Source organism: Neomonachus schauinslandi, chromosome 2, assembly GCF_002201575.2.
Source record: "Neomonachus schauinslandi chromosome 2, ASM220157v2, whole genome shotgun sequence".
Taxonomy (NCBI): Eukaryota; Metazoa; Chordata; class Mammalia; order Carnivora; family Phocidae; genus Neomonachus; species Neomonachus schauinslandi.
This window is the reverse complement of record NC_058404.1, coordinates 17388590-17409728: the sequence shown is the minus strand read 5'-3', so window position 1 is coordinate 17409728 and position 21139 is coordinate 17388590. Positions and strand designations below refer to the sequence as shown.

General features: G+C 41.7%; 1 protein-coding gene across 1 annotated transcript in view; it reads left to right on the top strand.

The window, feature by feature from the left end:
* The window catches only part of FAT1 (FAT atypical cadherin 1), a 112773-nt gene that overhangs the window by 69715 nt on the left and 21919 nt on the right, over nt 1-21139 (top strand). The window contains 7 exon segments of the mRNA XM_021694126.1: nt 1880-2019; nt 6248-6523; nt 6649-6859; nt 12115-16182; nt 16791-16987; nt 19504-19657; nt 20708-20941. Of these exon segments, the coding sequence (XP_021549801.1) occupies nt 1880-2019; nt 6248-6523; nt 6649-6859; nt 12115-16182; nt 16791-16987; nt 19504-19657; nt 20708-20941 (5280 nt within the window).

Sequence of the window (21139 nt, the reverse complement as noted above, 5' to 3'; positions counted from 1 at the left end):
GCACATTGCTGTTTTTAGTGAATATGGTTTGAATGCTTGAAGTAACTGTGTGTGACTGTCACATGTCAGTATTTTATAGGGAATAATCTTACAGATTTTAGTTGTGTAACTTATATGAGAGTGCTAACTATGGCCTTCTCAGTTTTATTTACCACATTCTGGGAATGTGGGAAGCGGGGGTCAGGGGATTCATTGACCCTGTGATAAAGATCATATGCCTACGTCAGTTTTTCGTTTTTCTTTTTCATTTAATTGAGTTTAGACACAGAACGTATTCCCTTACTCTCCCATACTTAAAAGAAATTCACATTAAACTTTGACGTCTTCGTTTTTAAAATGCTATTTCCTTACGTTATTTTAATCATCAGGATCTTTAAAAGCATAAGTATGGATTGTGACTCATCTCTAGTTGGTCTTTAGGTTCCTTTTCCCTCTTCCAGCCCTTAGCCATCCTCCCCGCAAACTGCCGTATCAGCATTTGAAGTGGCTGGGACGTGGGGCCGGGGGGCGCCGGGGGTGCAGGCTTTACCTCTCCCACTTACCGCCCCCCCCAACATGGTTCGGCTGCATGCCCAGCTTGGGGCGTTGTATGCAATCGTTGAGGTCATCCACACCTCTGAATCCCTTACTTCAGTTTTAAAGAAGAAAGGTGATTTTCACAATGAACTACAACCAAAATCGCTTGTTTGCTCCCTGTTAACTCCTGTCACACTTGCAGGCGAGCCAGGCTCCCCGTTGTGCCGTGTGTAATGCTGACCACCTTTGGAACTGGTCTGATTGATTCTCTCCCTTGTTCTGTGCTTGCCTTCCATGCTTGCTTGCTTCTTTGTGGCTGTGCCAGGAGACACACTTGCTAGAGAAGTGTTTTCCATCTTTCAGATGACTTGTGACCCGAACTGTACAGCAGAAGGTATCTGCTGAGATCCCATAATTTGCCTCAGATTATGAGATCTAAAAGAAAAGCATCAGTCTTTAAAACCTTTTTTATTTCCAGTGACTATCTTCCATTGCCCTTGTTTTCGTGGCATGCCCATGGTCACCCATTCCAATTGCAAACATGCTGACTGCTAAGACATCCCGGGATCATCCTTAGTTTTAGGTTTCACTGAAGATTTTTTTTTTTTTTTTTTTAAATGTGTGTGTCGTTTTACTTTTTGGTAAGATTGAGTAATAGAACCTCATCATGGCATTAAGACTTTATTTTCATTCCATGTCACTTCATTGATAAAAGTATCTCAAGTTCAGTGGATGTGGAAAGAGTTTTATTTAGAACATAATTGGGAATGCATTTGGATAATGTCCGCAGCACAGAAAATTTTGCTTCATTAACTTTGTGTTTGGCAACAATGGGCAAAATTTCTTTTTAAGTATAGAAGAGCCAGGACTAATTGATGTTAACTGCCACGATTTTTTTCAGAGTTAACATTTGTTTTTAATAGTTAATTTATTAGGGCAGTATGCTTCAAGTGTCACAGATTTTTTTTGAGTAATTAAACATTTAAATGGCTGACTTTGGTTAGTACAGGATGTTATAGATAGCTAGTGGGATATATAAATTAAAGACCTATTCAGAACCCCTGAAAAAGCAAATGGAAAGTAACTCATTGGCAATATTGGCAGTGGTTTTCCGTCTTGGGAGTTGCTTTCTAGCTTTCCTCTCAGTAGCTTCCCTTGACAGTTAGGGCTCAAGTGTGCATAGTAGCCCCTGTCTTTCTAATTGGCCCTTCTTTTCTTGTCTTTCAAAATGAAAGCTCCTTGGAATCACCTTAAGCAGTGTATCAGAAGTGGGTCTTTTTTTTTCCCCTGTCCTGAAGAATTAGAAAACCACAAAAGAAATGACAAATTCTCATACTTTTCTGTATGTCCTAACTTAAACTAGGTGGCAACTACGACAGTCACTTTGATGTGGACAAGGGCACCGGGACCATCATTGTTGCCAAACCTCTGGATGCAGAACAGAAATCAAACTATAACCTCACAGTTGAAGCTACAGATGGAACCACCACTATCCTTACACAGGTAAGTGAATCACCGACGATGCATTCGTCAGAGGAGGACTGATGGAACTTTCTGGTTGTATGGTGCACAGGCAGCGTGAGCGGTTGATTCAGCCCTCGGAGGCTCCCAAGCAGAGTTACTATGTTGATAGAGCTTACACATACGCACACCAAGGACTTGTATTTAGGGAAAGAAAATTGACTGCAAATCTTGGTGTAGGTTTGGCCTGTAATTAACCAGTTTTGGAAATTTTGAAAGAAGACTTAAAACCAACAACCCACTTTTGATCATCAGAAACTTTCAATTCTATACTGATTTTGAACAGTGTTAGTATAAATTGTATCACTCTTGAGGATGAGTTGTCCAAGTCATTTTCATTAAAGGTCATTAAAGTGATTAATGATCTTTTAAATCACTTTTTTGAATTTTTTTTCCCTTTTGACTACTTTAATGAGGGTTGTAGAAAATGATTGATAAAAGTTGTTCTCATAATTCCTTTAATATCTTTATTTGTTCCTATCTGGTGATTAAGAGATAGCCAGATTACTGGGATTTCAAATTTAAGTGTTAAAACCCAAATACATTAAATTCTCTTTGATTCTCAGTGTGGACTGTTTGAGAATTTGTTGAACATTTGTTATATGCCAGGTATTGTTCTAGAAACTGAATACTGGGAAACAAAATCCTACCCTCATAGAGCTTACCTTAGGATGGTGGAAGCTGAGATTTACATATAATCTGCTATGTCCTAAAGGACAAAAGAAGAAATTAAATACTAGAAGATAAAATGTTCCGAATTCCAGTTTTTTTTTTTATCTTTAGATGATACTATTTTAAATCTCAAATGAGAGAGATCATCTGTTAAATCATTTAGTTGCACTGAAGAATAAAAGTTAGAGTCTGTGATGTCTTTTCAATTAATAAATGAGTAGATGATTCAGAGCCAGTTATGTAAAGACCTTCTTCCTTTCTCCACATGGTTGTGATTTTTAGTGTATTTAAAATTGACACATGTACGATGCTTTGGGGTCATTTTGAGATTGCATGTAAAAGTTTTAGTACAGTATTAAAGTTTCATTTCTGTTGGTAACTTCTCATTATAGAAGTTAGACTTTAGAGCATGAAAATGAGAAAAACACGGAGTTGTAGTAAATGTAACAGGATAAATTTTGAAAGGTTTAAAGAGTGTAACTGTATGTGGATCAGTTCAAATAATCTAACCAGAAATCTAGCAAAAGGAACTTAATAAGCAGTAGAAATGCCCCACTGTGCCAAGCATTCTCATTAATGAAGACGATCTATTTACCTGTGGCATTTATCGCTTATTACATAAATGATTAAGTAGCAGTGTGCCCCTTCCCCAATAATTGTAGTTTTTAGCGAGTACCGTTAAAAGCTTCGAATGAAACGTGGAATAGATTGACTAAAATTTCTCATAAAACCCAGGAAAGAAATCACAGTCTTTCCGGGGACACACAAGTATCTTAAGTTTTAGTGCTTCATTTATACTTCGTAAATTCTTTTGAGTCCTTTTCAGAGGGTCTTGATAATATCCTCATGACTTGCTCGCAGGGAGGGGGATTCAGAATCTCCAGGAGTGGTCCCAGAGCCCAGACTCACCTGGGGAGGTGTGGGACAAAGGGGACGGTCAGTAATTAGGTTTCGATTTCCACATGGGGCCGAGGACAGGGTGGTAGGCATGGGGATGAGAACAGAACGGCAAATGTCGCCTGAAGAGCGACGCGGAGCTAAGAATTGGGTTAAGGACCTGGACCGTGGGGTGGATTCGGGTTTGTAGGTAAAACTTGGGCCCCAACAGGGCGGGTCATAGCAGCGGACGGCAGGTCGGAGGTTCGGGGAGCGCTGTGGGGTTGAGCCACAGTTGCACCACGAGCAGAGAGGGGCGGTGCGGGGTCCCAGTGCGGTCCCCAGTGCTCGCTGCTCCTTGCTTTCCTCTGCTGCCGTTTGCTGCTCGGGATGCTGACCACTGTTAATTCAAGTCGCTTCACTTTATCTCGTGTCTCGAGGTAACTTCCCAAATCCAGTTAGGGCTTGTTCCTCTCTTTGAAAACAGCTTTGCTTCCGTGTTCCCTTTTGGTTTCTCTCGAGCATCAGCATTACGCCCAGGTCGATTGGTTTGGGAATCTTGGCTCTGCCTCTTACCCTGTCCCTGGGCAGGTGGCTGGAACCCTCTGGGCTTCCCTTTGGTCATCGGGAAACTGGGCTTAGTGATTTTGTCCTCCCAGGCACTCTGAGGGTAAGTGAGGTGTAGCACATGGGCGCTGGTGCTGCAAGTGTCCACGCATGCTCACAGAGCACTGGTGTGGACTCCTGCTGGACACTTCAGTCCCCTCCCTGTCTCCGTTCTCTGTCCCTGCAGTTCATCTCGCACTGCCCACTACCAGAGGGGTCTGCCCGGTTGGGAAGAGGAGGGGCAGGTGAATTTCCTCGGATCAGCTAGTTCAGGGCGTACAGGATATATAGCTCTCGGGCCTCTGCTTGGGAGTCCAGGCTCCGCGTACTGGATGCCGCCTTCTCCCTGCTCCCTTACCATCCCTTAGTGCCACGTCCTTCTCTCCAGTCTCAGAAAGACAGGGTGTTTGATGCCACTTCTTGCCTTCATGTCTCTGACCAAGATCTCCCCCCCGCCTCCCATCTCAGTATACACTGATCCACCAACCTAAGACCTACACAAGCAAAGCCTTATTACCTCCTCCTTGAAAGCTTTCGGAACGTCCCACGCCGTTTCTGGACTCCTAAAGACTTACTTGATAACTCATTTGATAATATGCGGAACCTCATTATGCCTTGTATGTGTAAGACATCACCTGCCGAGCTTGAAAGCTTCCTGAGGGCAGGGATTGTTGTACATTCATTTTATTTGTACCCCAGTAATGTGTAGGTACGTGCTGAGTGTATAAGGGCCCTGTGAATGTGCTTCATTTGAATTGTTGTATCAAAATTGGCTGTTTTTACCTTCCTTGTTCCTATTTAGTTGTGATTAATTGACTTCACAGCAGGATTAAACTACCTCTACCCAACACTCACTCCATTAGAAAAGTACTATGTAAATTTATAGTGGAAATGAATATATAATGATTTAACTTAGAGAAATTATAAAGCCATCCCTTCTGGATCATCATTGACCTTTAAAAATGGTCTGTAGTTTTAAATGTTTATATAACTTTCACATAAAACTTTTCTGTGGTTTAGCGAATGCATTTAGTGTGGATATAAAGTTTAACGTTACAAATCCATCACTGACGTTGCAGTGTTTTATGAGAACACTGGTGTAGTCTTCATGGAAAGACCTGTAGCTCATATGCCCGCACCAGGGTGGTTAATAGCTTAACCTGTGCATTCCTGCGACTTTGGCCTCCTGTGCCATTTGGACTAGCAAACCTCTTTACTTCATGCGTGCCAGTGAAGCTAGGTTTCTTGCTCGTAACTATAAGCCATCTTTATAATCAGTACTGATTTCTACTATGCCTTATCCACACACATCTTTTCAATCTGAAAATGAATCCTCTTAGTGTTAAAGTAAAAAAAAAAAAATTTTTTTTTAAATTCAGCTTAGGACTATTTTTTTTAATATTGGTTCCCCCCCCTTTAAGGTTTTTATTTATTTAAGAGAGCTTATCTTTTCAGTATACTTAAATTGCTTTTAGAAAATGAATGTGTTTACTATTTATATGTAGGTTTTATGATCACAAAAATGTAGTAAAGATTTTTAAAGCACATTTCTAATTTATTGGTAGGAATTTGGAGTCTCAGTGATTAGAACAAGAAATTTCAATATGGTATTTATCTAGTACCGTACTCACCTTGCTAGCTTGGTAGTTGCAGATTCAAATCTGATACAGGAAATTATCTTCTGTAAATCCTGCTCAAGTAAATTCTCTGTTATCCTTAAATGAGTACTCTAGAAATCTCTCTACTGTGGAGACCTGAGAGAAATTAAGTGTGCAGTCAGAAAGAAGTGTGTGAAAGATGTTACATATGTCCTCCAAAGTTAGTTTCAAGAATTAAGAAAGTTCATTATCTTACTCGTATGGGCAATATATCAATGGAAAATTTTAAAGATTTTTTTTATTCTAAATTTTTGTTGCTTTTCTCATTTTGTTTCATTTTGCTAAAAAAAATCGGTGTTTTTTTCAATATGCATCTCATGTTTCCCCTTGATTCTGTAAATAATAAAGTATCATTATTAAGGATATTACTATAATGTGAGTCATTTTTGTCCTTATAGGTATTTATCAAGGTGATAGATACAAATGACCATCGTCCTCAGTTTTCTGCATCAAAGTATGAAGTTGTTATTCCTGAAGACACAGTGCCAGAAACAGAAATTTTGCAAATCAGTGCAATGGATAAGGATGAGAAAAACAAGCTAATCTATACTCTGCAGAGCAGCATCGATCCATTGAGTCTCAAGAAATTTCGACTTGATCCTGCAACGGGCTCTCTCTATACTTCTCAAACACTTGATCATGAAGCCAACCACCAGCATGTTCTTACAGTCATGGTACGGCTTTCTGCTCATTCTTCGGCCACCATTCAGATTCTGAAGGGTTTCATATGTTTGAGAGTGATTTTTAATCAATTATAGGGAAACCCCCGACAGCACTGCTAACATATTGATTCTTTCAGGTGCGGGATCAAGATGTCCCTGTAAAACGCAACTACGCACGGATTGTTGTTCATGTCAGTGATACGAACGACCATGCCCCTTGGTTCACGAGTTCCTCCTATGAAGGGCGGGTTTATGAATCAGCGGCTGTCGGCTCAGTGGTGTTGCAGGTTACAGCTCTGGACAAGGACAAAGGGAAGAATGCTGAAGTGCTGTATTCGATTGAATCAGGTATTTTTGGAGCACTTAGTAGATTAACTTTAAAAAGTACATTTATTTTCTAAAACTAGTTCTGTGTGTAGAAACATTTCTGCATGTCACTGTAAAAATTGCTTAAATTGATCTTTAGCTACCATTTTTCATATTAGGAGAAAAAAGACTTCTTTTGTCCTTTAAGCTTTTAACTCAATAGAAAGCAAAGAGAGAGAGTCCTACGTTTAATAAAAGGATTCACATTAATTAGCATATAGTTCAAGGCTCTGAGAAGTTCTGCAGTGAAGAAAACTCTATTTGATCGAATTCAATATTTCCACAATGTTTTAACCATGCAGCATTTTCCTTCATACTATTTGTTAACTATGAAACACTCTTAAGAAACCACTGGCCTCAGTAATTTAACTTTTAGAGCATTTTCTCTTGGGCACAGTAGGAATTTCCATGACAGAGCACTAGGTGTCATGCCTGTGCTGCCCCTTTCACCCCCCTGCACCTTTAACAGTTGAGTTTCTTCATGGAATTGGGCTGTTAACAGTGGGCCCCAGGGTTGCGATTTGGACTGGAGATGTTGAAAAGCCCAAGGAGTCTGCTGGAGAGTTGGGCAAGGAAGGCCTTGAACATTTCTTCTATGTATGACAGGGCAAGAGGTCCAGAGTCTTGCTGGTAGTTACAAGGAGGATCAAAGTGAAATGTTTTGTTCTCTGTTCTCTTTTATAATGCTTTTCACAGTCTTTCATCTATTCATTCCATGGACTAATGAAGCATATTTTCTGTATCACGTGCCGTGCTAGGAGCGTGATATATACAGAGGCTATCATTGGTCCACAAATGTATGTTCGCGCAAAAGGGAAGCCCCTGATTGAAATAGGGATCTGCTTTAGAGTATATGATTTGTATAGTCAGAATTCATTTTGTTTTGGGACCTTTCCTATTCATGCCACATATAGTGAATAAGTGATTAAGTATCAAGAAGCCTGCTTCCATTTTTCCATGTTTCTCAAGGTAATTGTTAGTACAAAGAATATAGACTCTCTCATTCTTTTGTCTTTATAATGATTTTAAAATATCATGCACTTAACTTGATTTGTGTAAGTCCATTCCTTTGCGTATTTAAAAATTGTGCCTTGGGCGCCTGGGTGGCTCAGTTGGTTAAGCGACTGCCTTCGGGCTCAGGTCATGATCCCAGGGTCCTGGGATCGAGTCCCGCATCGGGCTCTCTGCTCCTTGGGAGCCTGCTTCTCCCTCTGCCTCTCTCTCTCTCTGTCTCTCTCTTTATTTATTTTATAAATAAATAAAATCTTAAAAAAAAAAAATTGTGCCTTTCCTAGACATTAGAATTGGTAGAGGTATCAATTAACTCTAGGTCATATAATCAAAAGCTGAGCATGGGGAGTAATTTAAAAAAAAAAAAAACAACAACCACTTAATCGATGTGTTTTATGTGATTAAACTATTTTTATTTCTTAATACACTTTTGAAGCCTCATTTGTTTCCCCAAAACCAACCAAATTTAGTCCATTACCCACAAATAAGATTTTTCTGTACTGCCCGGGGTTCAGGATTAAAATGTAGTATAGTTAGCGCCTTGAACAAAGATGAAGGTTTTTCCACTGGTTCAGAAATTTAGCTGTTAAAAAAAAACAGTGCATTCCATTTGTGCATGCCTGAGCAGTTCAAAATAATTTTCTCATAGACAAACCGCCTGGGTTTGTGTAGGAGAAAATGTTAAACTTTTCTCTTAGCTTTCACATAATTTTCAACAACTGGGTGGTTAAAATATGATTGTTGGTGCCTGACTGAAGGCATGTGCATTCTTGAAATACTTGTAATGACTGATGGGATTAGTAATTTGGTATTCCAAGAATGGAACTATATCTCCCCTCAAAGAATAGATGATACCAAGGGCCTATTTTGATATAGAATTTGGCCTTCTAAGAGGATATTCTTTATAGATTTATTAATACAAAATGTGTGCTAAAGAATTACTTTATAGGCAACAGCTACCATTAAAATGCAGAAGTGTGTATGTGAATCTGTTTAAATAATAGGAAATGTAAAATGGTCATACCTCCTTTCATTTATTTATATTCACCCACTTCTCATTTGTGTCAGATTACATTTAATAAAGTTCAAAAAACTAGTTGTAGATTCAGGCTGTAACACTGCATGTTTAATTAGCAACAATTTATTGAGCGAAGGGTTTGGTCTGATTGGGAGTCTTTAGGGAAAAGAATTAATTAAAGGATATTTTCTGGAACAATTGACTTATGTATTTACAGACAATCAGGGCCATACTCTGGACTGTATGGTGTTTTCTTTCTTTTTTTAAAGTAGATTATTATAACTTCAAAACTATCATCATGCCTGGAAATAGAAGACACTCAATGTATGTACTTATTAACTAGAATTGATTTCCTTCCCCAAACTTAGGTTAAATATAATTGCAGGTGAAACTTTAGGTTTCCCACTTGAGGCTGCCAACAGTTGGGCGGTCAGCACTTCACTGAGCGTCCACAGCACGTGCACAGTAGGAAGAAATGGATTTCTGCGCACGGCTCTGACGTGCCCTTTGGGGTGTATGTACGTAATACAGTCCTTGCTATTGTGCACAAATTCACTTGTTTGTCTGGATAATTGCCTCCTTCAAATAGAACAATCTAAGGCTATTTAGAAATCACCAGTATCTCCCGCTCAAGTGAATGACTAAGCCCCCAACCCGGTACAAACTCTACCGCTTGCCCTATTAATTCCCTCACAAATACCGCATGTGTATTTCAGTATTTGATGAATGTACCTGTTATTGGATCAGACAGGGGCATGTGTAAGCCATGCAGCAACCCTTAGTGTTCTTCCACATAAACATGTTGCTTGCCCATCTGCAAATCTGATGATTTCTGCCACAGGATAGATGTATGTAGGAGCCGTCTGTTAATTGGCTCCCTGGGTTCCTGTTTAACCTTCTTAAGACACTCCAGGTAGTAATGTTTCTGAATTTTACATGCTGATAAAAATTTATCAGTGAGTGTCTCCTATGTGTCAGGCATTTTTCTAAGCACAGGTGATAAATAATAAAACAAGCCATGTTTAAATGGGGACTTAACGTTCTAGTGGGAGAATGGCTAAGAAGGTTGCAATGTGTGCTATAGAGGAAAAAACAGGGTATGGGGACAGAAACAGCCGTCCTGATTAGGGACGTAAAGGAAGGCTTCACCATCACATTCTCTAAGCAGAGGAACATTTGGGTAAAACCTGAGTGAATGAATGAATGAGAAGCAATGAGAATAGCTGGGGAAGACTGTTCCAGAGAGGACCCCCCAAATACAGTCCTCCTGAGATGAGCATGTGCTCTCCTGGTTGAGGAGTGAGGAGCCAGCATGGCTGGAGGGCAGGGACTACGTTGTGTGGACAGTGGTGGGTTCTAATGCCGCCAGCTTGCTTTAACGCAGGTAAAATCTCTTCATTCCGCTCTCTAGGGCCTTTCGAGTTTGAAGCTTTAAGATTTCACTGTACAAAATGAGAGAAAGGGATCGAGATGATTGAATGTAAACTGTGGTAGGTTGGCTGCTTCATTAGTACAGGCATAGGATAGCCCAAGGGGTGGGGATGAAGACTGTCATCCACAGGTTTTCGTGGTCGCCCTGTCAGTCCCAGGCAACTAATCAACGGTTTTGAAAGATAGGGTGACACCCACGTAGGATGAGAGAGGTCCTTGGAATTCTGAGTGACTAAAGCACAATGAGAGAATCTGGGATTGTTGACTCATAAATGCAGACAGGCAGAAATTAGGGTCTACGAGGCATGGTAGAGGCAGGGTGACCCGTTTGTGGGTGAGGGTTCAGCTCAGAACTTGGGGGCCCGGAGAAACCCCAGGCCTCTGCACTGTTTCAGAGCCGGGCAGGCTTAATGAAAACCAGACTGGACCTGGCCTCAGAAAAAATTGTATCATGGATTTTTGGAAAATGTATTAACAGAAGGAAATGAAGGCTGTAGAGGAAGTGTTTACTAGTAATGATGTGGGGAAAGGAGTGCTTGGTCGTCGGTCTCCTGGTTTGCAAATCACACGGTAAGTCATTCTGGCCTATGAAGTACCCCATGCGGTTGCAAATCTAGAAAACAGAACTTGAAAAAGCAGTTAAGGGGCACGTCAGCTTTGTTGTGGGGAAGTGTAATAGTTCATTTGGGGAAAATAAATTCAGTTCTGTGACTAGGATGATGGATTCTGGACTCTGGTGTGAAACAGAATGGGGATGAAGCGTGGGTAGGTGGATCAAATCTGAGGACCCTCACAACACTGCCTGAATCTATCCAAAAAGATAGTAAAGTGCTAAACTTGAATAAACTGCTGGTGTCTTCAGAAAGATTTCCGTGATGATACAAAACCGGGAACGATTATAGAGTTGCATTTGAAGCTAAATATCTGTATACAGTATGGCTGGAAAAGGTCCAAAGAGAAGCAAGGGAAACAGTCTGTTCTGGAGTGGGGTTTCTCTGTCTCAGCACTGTTGATACTTTGGAGCAAAAAAATCCTTTGTTGTGGGGGCTATGCGTGCATTGTAGGATGTTTAGCAGCATCCCTGGTCTCTGCGTTATTAGCACACTCTAGGTAGTGATAACCAAAAATGTGTCTAGACATTGTTGCATGTCCTCCCTCAGTAGAGAGAACCACGGACATAGAGAGCAGATTGACCTGAAAAAGATTAAGGAAGGGAATATGACTGAAATTTTTGAAATGTACATAGTGGGGCAGATTATACACAAGCTCATTCATCAATTCCCTGAATATTTAAGGGACAACTCTCTTGAAGCTTGTTAAAATTTCTTAGTGAATTGACATCTTCCCTTTCATAATGAATAAGAATCTTGAGAACTTACAGGTGATAAATGCTGAAACCAGAAGTATGTTTCAAAGGGTTTTTGGGGGACTGTTGGAAAATTCATATCTGTCTTACCAAAGGATAACCATACTTTCCACAACACATCCCTGGCTCAACCGATAGCAAGTGAGTTCCGGCTTTAGGTTTATAGAGTAATCTTTCTTCTGTTTCTTGCTTTTCATAATTTATGGACAAAACTCAGAAAAGTCTGTGGCATTTTAGGTGGCTAAAAACGAAATGAGTTCCATTCAAATGTCGATAACCCCCGAATTTCTGTTTAATTTTAGAAAATCACTTCTAAAGATAGCTTTGTTTCTGTATCTCCAACTATGAGTTGTATTGATTGGTCCTTGTATTTTTCTCTAACATGGTTTTTTTTTTCCTCCCTCCTCCTAGGAAATATTGGCAATTCTTTCACAATTGATCCCATCTTGGGCTCTATAAAAACTGCCAAAGAATTAGATCGAAGTAGCCAAGTGGAATATGACTTAATGGTAAAAGCTACAGATCAAGGCAATCCACCAATGAGTGAAATAGCTTCTGTGCACATCTTTGTCACAATTGCGGACAACGCTTCTCCTAAGTTTACATCAAAAGAATATTCTGTGGAAATCAGTGAAACTGTCGGCATTGGGAGTTTTGTCGGAATGGTTACAGCCCACAGTCAATCATCGGTGGTGTATGAAATAAAAGATGGAAATGTAGCCGATGCTTTTGATATTAATCCACATTCTGGAAGTATCATTACTCAGAAAGCCGTGGATTTTGAGACTTTGCCCATTTACACATTGATTATCCAAGGAACTAACATGGCTGGTTTGTCTACTAACACAACTGTTCTAGTGCACCTACAGGATGAAAATGACAACTTGCCAGTCTTTATGCAGGCAGAATATACGGGACTCGTTAGCGAATCAGCTTCAATCAACAGTGTGGTCCTAACAGACAAGAATGTCCCATTAGTGATTCGAGCAACTGATGCTGACAAAGAATCCAATGCTTTGCTTGTTTATCACATTGTTGAACCATCTGTACACAAATACTTTGCTATTGATTCTAGCACTGGTGCTATTCATACAGTGCTGAGTTTGGACTATGAAGAAACAAGTTCTTTTCACTTTACTGTACAAGTGCATGACATGGGGACGCCACGTTTGTTCGCTGAGTACGCGGCTAACGTGACCATCCGTGTAGTCGACATTAATGATTGCCCTCCTGTGTTCTCCAGATCATTATATGAAGCTTCTCTCTTGCTGCCAACATACAGAGGAGTAAAAGTCATCACAGTAAATGCTACAGATGCCGATTCGAGTGCATTCTCACAGTTAATGTACTCCGTCACCGAAGGCAACATCGGGGAGAAGTTTTTTATGGACCCCCAGACAGGAACTATAACCGTACAGAACACAACTCAGTTAAGAAGCCGGTACGAGTTAACTGTGAGAGCTTCTGATGGCAGATTTGTAAGCTTTACCTCTGTGAAAATTAACGTGAAAGAAAGCAAAGAAAGTCAACTGAAGTTTACCCAGGATTTCTACTCCGCAGTAGTGAAAGAGAATTCCACCGAAGCCAGAACATTAGCTGTCATTACTGCCATTGGGAACCCAATCAATGAGCCCTTGTTTTATCAGATCCTCAACCCAGACCTCAGGTTTAAAATAAGCCGGACGTCAGGAGTCCTGTCAACCACTGGCATACCGTTCGATCGCGAACAGCAGGAGGCATTTGATGTGGTCATAGAAGTGACCCAAGAACAGAAGCCTTCGGCGGTGGCCCACGTAGTTGTCAAGGTCATCATAGAAGACCAGAACGACAATGCACCAGTGTTTGTCAACCTTCCTTACTATGCTGTCGTCAAAGTGGACACTGTGGTGGGCCACGTGATTCGCTACGTTACCGCCGTGGACCGAGACAGCGGCAGAAATGGGGAAGTGCATTACTACCTGAAGGAACATCATGAACATTTTCAAATTGGATCCTCAGGCGAAATTTCACTGAAAAAGCAATTTGAGCCTGACACCTTAAATAAAGAATACCTCATCACAGTGGTTGCAAAAGATGGAGGGAACCCAGCCTTTTCCGCTGAAGTTATAGTTCCCATCACTGTTATGAATAAAGCCATGCCTGTGTTTGAAAAGCCTTTCTACAGTGCAGAGGTTCCAGAGAATATCCAGATGCACAGTCCGGTTGTCCACATACAAGCCAACAGTCCAGAAGGGTTGAAAGTGTTCTACAGCATCACAGATGGAGATCCCTTCAGCCAGTTTACCATTAACTTCAACACTGGAGTCATAAATGTCATAGCCCCTCTGGACTTTGAGTCCCACCCAGCGTATAAGCTGAGCATCCGAGCAACCGACTCCCTGACTGGCGCCCATGCTGAGGTTTTTGTTGACATAATCGTGGAAGACATCAACGATAACCCTCCTGTCTTTGTTCAGCAGTCTTATGCCACAACCCTGTCTGAGGCATCCATCATTGGCACGTCTGTCGTTCAAGTTAGAGCGACAGATTCGGATTCAGAACCCAATAGGGGAATTTCATACCACATGTTTGGGAATCATAGCAAGAGTCACGATCATTTCCACATAGACAGCAGCACTGGCCTCATTTCGCTAGTTAGGACTTTGGATTATGAGCAGTTCCAGCAGCACAAGGTTTTTGTAAGGGCTGTGGATGGTGGCATGCCCCCACTGAGCAGTGATGTGATTGTCACCGTGGATGTCACGGACCTCAACGATAACCCGCCACTGTTTGACCAGCAGATTTATGAAGCCAGAATTAGTGAGCAAGCTGTTCATGGGCATTTCGTGACCTGTGTTAAAGCCTATGATGCAGACAGTTCAGACATAGACAAGTTGGACTATTCCATTCTGTCTGGCAACAATCATAAGAATTTTGTCATTGACAGTGAAACGGGGATTATCACACTCTCCAACCTGCGCCGGCACACCTTGAAGCCATTTTATAGTCTTAACATTTCTGTTTCTGATGGAGTTTTCAGGAGTTCAGCTCAGGTTCACATAACTGTAATTGGAAGCAATCTGCACAGCCCTGTTTTTCTTCAGAGCGAATATGAAGTGGAGTTAGCCGAAAATGCTCCCTTACACACCCTGGTGATTGAGGTTAAAGCAACTGATGGGGATTCTGGATTCTACGGTCACATTACTTACCATATTGTAAATGACTTTGCCAAAGACCGATTTTACACAAACGAGAGAGGACAGATATTTACTCTGGAGAAACTTGATCGAGAAACCCCAGCGGAGAAAGTGATCTCGGTTCGTTTAATGGCCAAGGATGCTGGAGGAAAGGTTGCTTTCTGCACCATTAATGTCATCCTTACAGATGACAATGACAACGCACCCCAGTTTCGAGCAACCAAGTATGAAGTGGACATCGGATCCAGTGCTCCCAAAGGGACGTCAGTCACGAAAGTGCTTGCGAGTGATGCTGATGAGGGATCCAATGCCGACGTCACGTATGCCATCGAAGCAGATTCTGAAAGCGTCAAAGAGAATTTGGAAATTAACAAAATGTCTGGTGTAATAACTACAAGAGAGAGCCTAATTGGCTTGGAAAATGAGTTCTTCACTTTCTTCGTGAGAGCTGTGGATAGTGGGTCTCCATCCAAAGAATCTGTTGTTCCCGTCTATGTGAAAATACTTCCACCGGAAATACAACTTCCAAAATTTTCCGAGCCATTTTATACCTACACAGTTTCAGAAGACATGCCTATTGGGACAGAGATCGATCTCATCCGAGCAGAACATGGTGGGACTGTTCTTTACAGCCTGATCAAAGGGAATACTCCTGAAAGTAACCGGGATGAGTTCTTTGTGATCGACAGGCAGAGTGGCAGACTGAAGCTGGAGAAGAGTCTCGATCACGAGACAACCAAGTGGTACCAGTTTTCCGTACTTGCCAGGTGTACTCACGATGACTACGAAGTGGTGGCTTCTGTGGATGTTAGCATCCAAGTGAAAGATGCCAACGACAACAGCCCTGTCTTAGAGTCGAACCCGTACGAGGCATTTATTGTTGAAAACCTGCCAGGGGGAAGTAGAGTCCTCCAGATTCGGGCATCTGATCTAGATTCAGGAACCAACGGCCAGGTCATGTACAGTCTAGATCAGTCACAAAGTGTAGAAGTCATCGAATCTTTTGCCATTAACGTGGAGACAGGCTGGATTACAACCCTGAAGGAACTTGACCATGAAAAGAGAGACAATTACCAGATTCAAGTGGTTGCCTCAGATCACGGTGAGAAGGTTCAGCTGTCCTCCACAGCCATTGTGGCTGTTACCGTCACTGACGTCAACGACAGTCCCCCGCGGTTCACGGCGGAGATTTACAAAGGGACCGTGAGCGAAGATGATCCCCCGGGCGGTGTCATTGCCATCTTAAGTACCACAGATGCTGACTCTGAAGAGATGAACAGACAAGTTAAATATTACATCACAGGTAAAAACATTTACACGGAAGGGTGTAAGTTAAAAATAAATTGTACTAGAGGTATACATGTTGAAGTGCATGTTTTAGGGAAATGGGGAGTTAAGGGGATGATTTTAGTAGTTATGTCTAAAGTAAGTAGAAATAAAATAAGTAGAAATAATCTATTATTTAGACATAATTAGTTATGTCTAAAATAAGTAGAAATAGCTATTAAGCTACATTTCAAGTTCTTCGCCTGAGGAAAGCGAAGAGTTGTCCTATTCGACTGTTTTTGATGTTTAGGACTCATTCTGTTGGACTTTATGCTTAGCATATGATAGGTATATTATAATTAACTCTAGTTTCAATATAAGCTGAAGTATTGCTTTAAGTAGGCTTTACATTTTATTTAGCTTAATGCTGTGTTTCAATACTCATTTTAATGCCTTGATGTTGGGAGGGGGGTGGTAAGTGGGAAAGCTAATATACCAAATTTAATTGTAGTAATTTTTTTAAAAAAACCTTAATTCTTCTAAACCATAATATTACATATATATTTTGAGCAGTTTATTTCTTCTGTTACTTAGATCATTCCTTATTTCAACAAATTTTGACTGTCCTCTTTATTGATTTAATAGGAGGAGATCCTTTGGGACAGTTTGCTATTGAAAATATACAGAATGAATGGAAGGTCTATGTAAAGAAACCTCTAGACAGGGAAAAAAGGGACAGTTATCTTCTGACCATCACAGCAACTGATGGGACCTTCTCATCAAAAGCCATAGTCGAAGTGAAAGTTCTTGATGCAAATGACAACAGTCCAGTGTGTGAAAAGGTGGGCTATTCTTTCTTTCTATATTATGAATTTGGATTTCTTTCTTCACCCTCTCGGTAGGATTGTCCTGTGATGCTGGGTGTAATTCAGCTGCGTTTCATTTTATAACCTCTTACTGTTTAAGCAGAGCTGAGTGTTCAGTGGAGCAAGAGTAGCGTTAGCTCGGGAACTATTTTGGGGAATGCTAAGTAGCTTAAATAAAATCTCATTCAAAAATACTGTAAATTATGGGCAGGCTTACAGTTTGTGTTTAACTCTAAAAATGCTTTGTGATGTTTATCATTCTCGTTCTTGGGGGATGAGCAGTAGTTCATCTACAAAGCTCCATTTTGCTTTAACAAGTTGGTTTTGGGGGGGCACTTGCTCTTCCACACACCACGGAAACAGGTTAATGAGGGTGCTCTCGCAGCTGGGGCGCCCATTTCCTAGGAGAACAGACTAGAGAGGAGCTGTTCCTGTCCGGGGCTTCTGGGGGAGGCCTGGAGCAGCGATGCTCCCTGCTGCCTGGGGGGTGGGGGGGGGGGGGGGGGGGGGGGGTCCGCCCGGGGGGGGGGGGGGGGGGGGGGGGGGGAGGTGAGGAGCAGCTCAGCCTGGGGGAGGTGGTACTGAGATAAGCAAAGGGATTGGGACTCTATCCTAGAGAAAAGAGGGACTCGGCCTCCTTTTGTATTTGAAAGGTGGAGAGGACCTGAATGAAGAGTTCTTACAGAAGATGAGTTTGGTGGGATCGTGTGCATGTAGGTGGGCGCGTGTGAGAACACGGGGTGGGAGGAGAGGCCGAGGTGGCCAAAGAGAAGAAAGGACAAGCTGGTGCCCTTGGTGCTCCCCGCATGGGGCAGCATGGCAGGCGTGTCGAATCAGGATGGACTTTGCTGTTTCCTACAGAGGTGAGAGGGAGAGAGACCAAAGATACAAGCCTGGAGTGGAGTTGGTCTAAGAGGAAACGTGTTGTGTTCCACTTCAGACTTGGTGTTAGGTAACGGGACATTCAGTGGAATAGGTTTTGTAGACATTTAGAGATGGCAAGACTAAAGATGGAGATCGGGAGAGATGTAAACTTGGCAGTTTCTATGGAGAACTGACAGCGGAATCCATTTGGGAGGATAATAACAAAAAGAGACAGAGAGTCCGTAGACGTATTTCCTTTCCTGGGGAGAAGGGAAGGAGAAGCAGAGGCGGGCGGAGGAGAACCATACCAGGCAGTGTTTCTGAGCGCGCAGGAGGAGAGGACTTTTAGGAGGCAGGACAGCGAGTGGAGGTTTGGCGGCCAAGCGGATGAGTGAGATGTGGAACAGGACTTTGGGACTCGGAGACTGGCTTGGAGACCGTGGGCTCTGTATCCAGATGCGGATGGATGCCTGACGGCAGGGAGGGTGTGTGTGAATTGCACACACAGGAGAGTCGGAGGAAGGAAGGACTGGTAGATTAAGGGAAGGCTGGGGAGAGTGAGGGACAACGGTCTTGAAGAGGGACAGAGAAGCTGAGCAGTGTCGCCGCTGTGGAAGGGGACAGAGCTGTTCTCTGGAAAGTACAGTGTGCTCAGGAGGGAAGGGAAGCTCCAGAGGAATGAGGAGTTCGATCCACATGCAGACTTTCTGGCAGCAGGGTTTTGTGTGGGTGGGTGGTGGAGGGGTGGAGGATGTCTGTGTGTGTCTTACAGAAAATCGATGTGTGTGTTTTGCCTTTTTTTTTTTTTTTTTTTTTTTAACACTTGGCATATTACTTGGATGCGATGCCTTGTGATCTTTGGGAATAATAAAATTAGGACATTAGATCATTTGAAATCACCAGTATTGCAAAATATCCTGTTTCATGAGCCATAAAATGTCGTTTACCTAAAACTGAGCTCACATTAAGAAAAAAAAGTCAACAAAATCTCAGCCTGTTTGTCTTATGTTTTGGTTTATGGCAGGAGTTTCTAATTAGTTAGAACTGGAACTAACCGTTCATTATGTTTGAGTTCGGTCAGCTGGGGAGGGAGGGGGTGATGGAGGCTAGCACAAGAGCCCCCCCCACCCCGGGGACCTTTGGGGATTCTTTGTTTTCTCCCGTGACATGGGAATGACCGATGTCTCAACTGCAGTTATATCTGGTCATGTGTTGGGAAGGATTGCAAGTAATGGATTTTCTGTATTGAAAAGGAGACATTGATGTAACAGGCATTTACTCTCCAGTTTTGGGGTAAATATGGAATACTACTTATATTTTCTTACAAGAACTTAACTTAGACATGAACCCAACTCAAAGACGTCAGGTATTGAGAATTCTGTAGGTAAATGCCACGTTAGACTCTTCCAGTGACACAGAGGAGTTGTTACCTGTTACCTGACTCCCGTTTTGTTTTAAATGTGTTTTATAAGAAAAATAGTTTTCAAAGCTCCTTGGATTCTAAATTCCATCATTTCCCATGTTTTCTGTGACCACAGTTAAACATCTTTTTTTTTTCCATTATTCCCTTGGCAGTCATGTTAACCCTTCATATTTTGTGTTCACGACATTGCTTAAAATCTTTGTAGACTTTATACTCAGACACGATTCCAGAAGACGCCTTTCCTGGGAAGCTGATCATGCAGGTGTCTGCCACAGATGCGGACATCCGCTCCAACGCCGAAATTACTTACACATTGTTTGGTCCAGGTGCAGAGAAATTCAAACTAAATCCAGACACAGGTAAAGATGGGGCTTGGGGCAAAATTAACTACGTTCCAATAAAGTCATCTCACGTATGTGGGTGGTTTTAGGTCCCACGTAAAATTTGAAATTACGTTCTGTTCCTATAAAATTTACTCTGATACTACAAAATCGGCATCTTTTAGAAATCTACACAGCAATTTGCTGTGTAAAATTTGGGGTGAGATTAAAAAAAAAATTAAAAACAACATCACCTACTTGAACCAAGGATTTAAAATTTAGATTAATATCAACTTCTCTTTTTTTTATTTTATTTATTTTATTTTTTTAAAGATTTTTTATTTTATTTATTTGACAGAGAGAGACATAGCGAGAGTAGGAACACAAGCAGGGGGAGTGGGAGAGGGAGAAGCAGGCTCCCCGCGGAGCAGGGAGCCCATTGTGGGACTTGATCCCAGGACCCCGGGATCATGACCTGAGCCGAAGGCAGACGCTTAACGACTGAGCCACCCAGGCGCCCTCAACTTCTCTTTTTTAAAAATAGTTCTGAAATTTAAGTATATCTCAAACTTTCTGCTTCATCCATTTTGTATATAGTTTGTTTCTTGAGTCCGTGGGCATAAACTAATAATTTAGCATATTCCTTAAAATAATTAATAGTATTCTATTTGTATGTAAATCTTTGACTGTTTTCCCTCTTATAATTTGTATTTTGTTAAAATTACAGTTTTCTGGCAGCCACCCCTCCCAGAACTAATTGTAAACATACAAAGCTATGAGTCAGTTTAAAAATATTTAAATTTGGTAAATTAGGCAGTGTTTTTTTTTCCCCCTGTTTTTGTGACATTATATATAATCTGAGAGACCCTAGCCTCGAAATCTTTATGACTTGAAGAGCCAGCAGCCAGCAGGGTCTGGAAACCTGGGTCTCACTGGGGTCCTGCAGATGTTGACTCCTGTCACTGATACCATCGTGCCCCCCCGCCCCCAGTTCTGTCATCATAAGAGAAAAGGGGAAGAAATAAGATGTGCGTTCGCAGTTCACATCTTACATTTCAAGCGAATCCATTTATTTTTGTTTGTTTTTAGGTGAACTGAAAACATCGGCCCCTCTTGATCGTGAGGAGCAAGCAGTTTATAACCTTCTGGTCAAGGCCACAGATGGAGGGGGCAGATTTTGTCAAGCTAATCTTGTGCTCACATTAGAAGATGTGAATGATAACGCCCCCGAGTTCTCCGCCGACCCGCACACCATCACCGTGTTTGAGAACACAGAGCCTGGGACGCTGTTGACCAGGGTGCAGGCCACAGATGCGGACGCAGGTACTGTCTAGGTGATGTTTTTTGCCTTTAAGCGTGCTCGAAGATTGCAGGAACCTCTGTCCAAAACACATCCCAAATTCAGTCTCTGTAACTTATCTTACCTTAGGCATATCGAATAACTCGTTGTTGTATTATGTAATTCCTCAGCCTTAAAAGTGGAATGAAATTTTTAGAATAATGAATTCATTTTTAATGAAT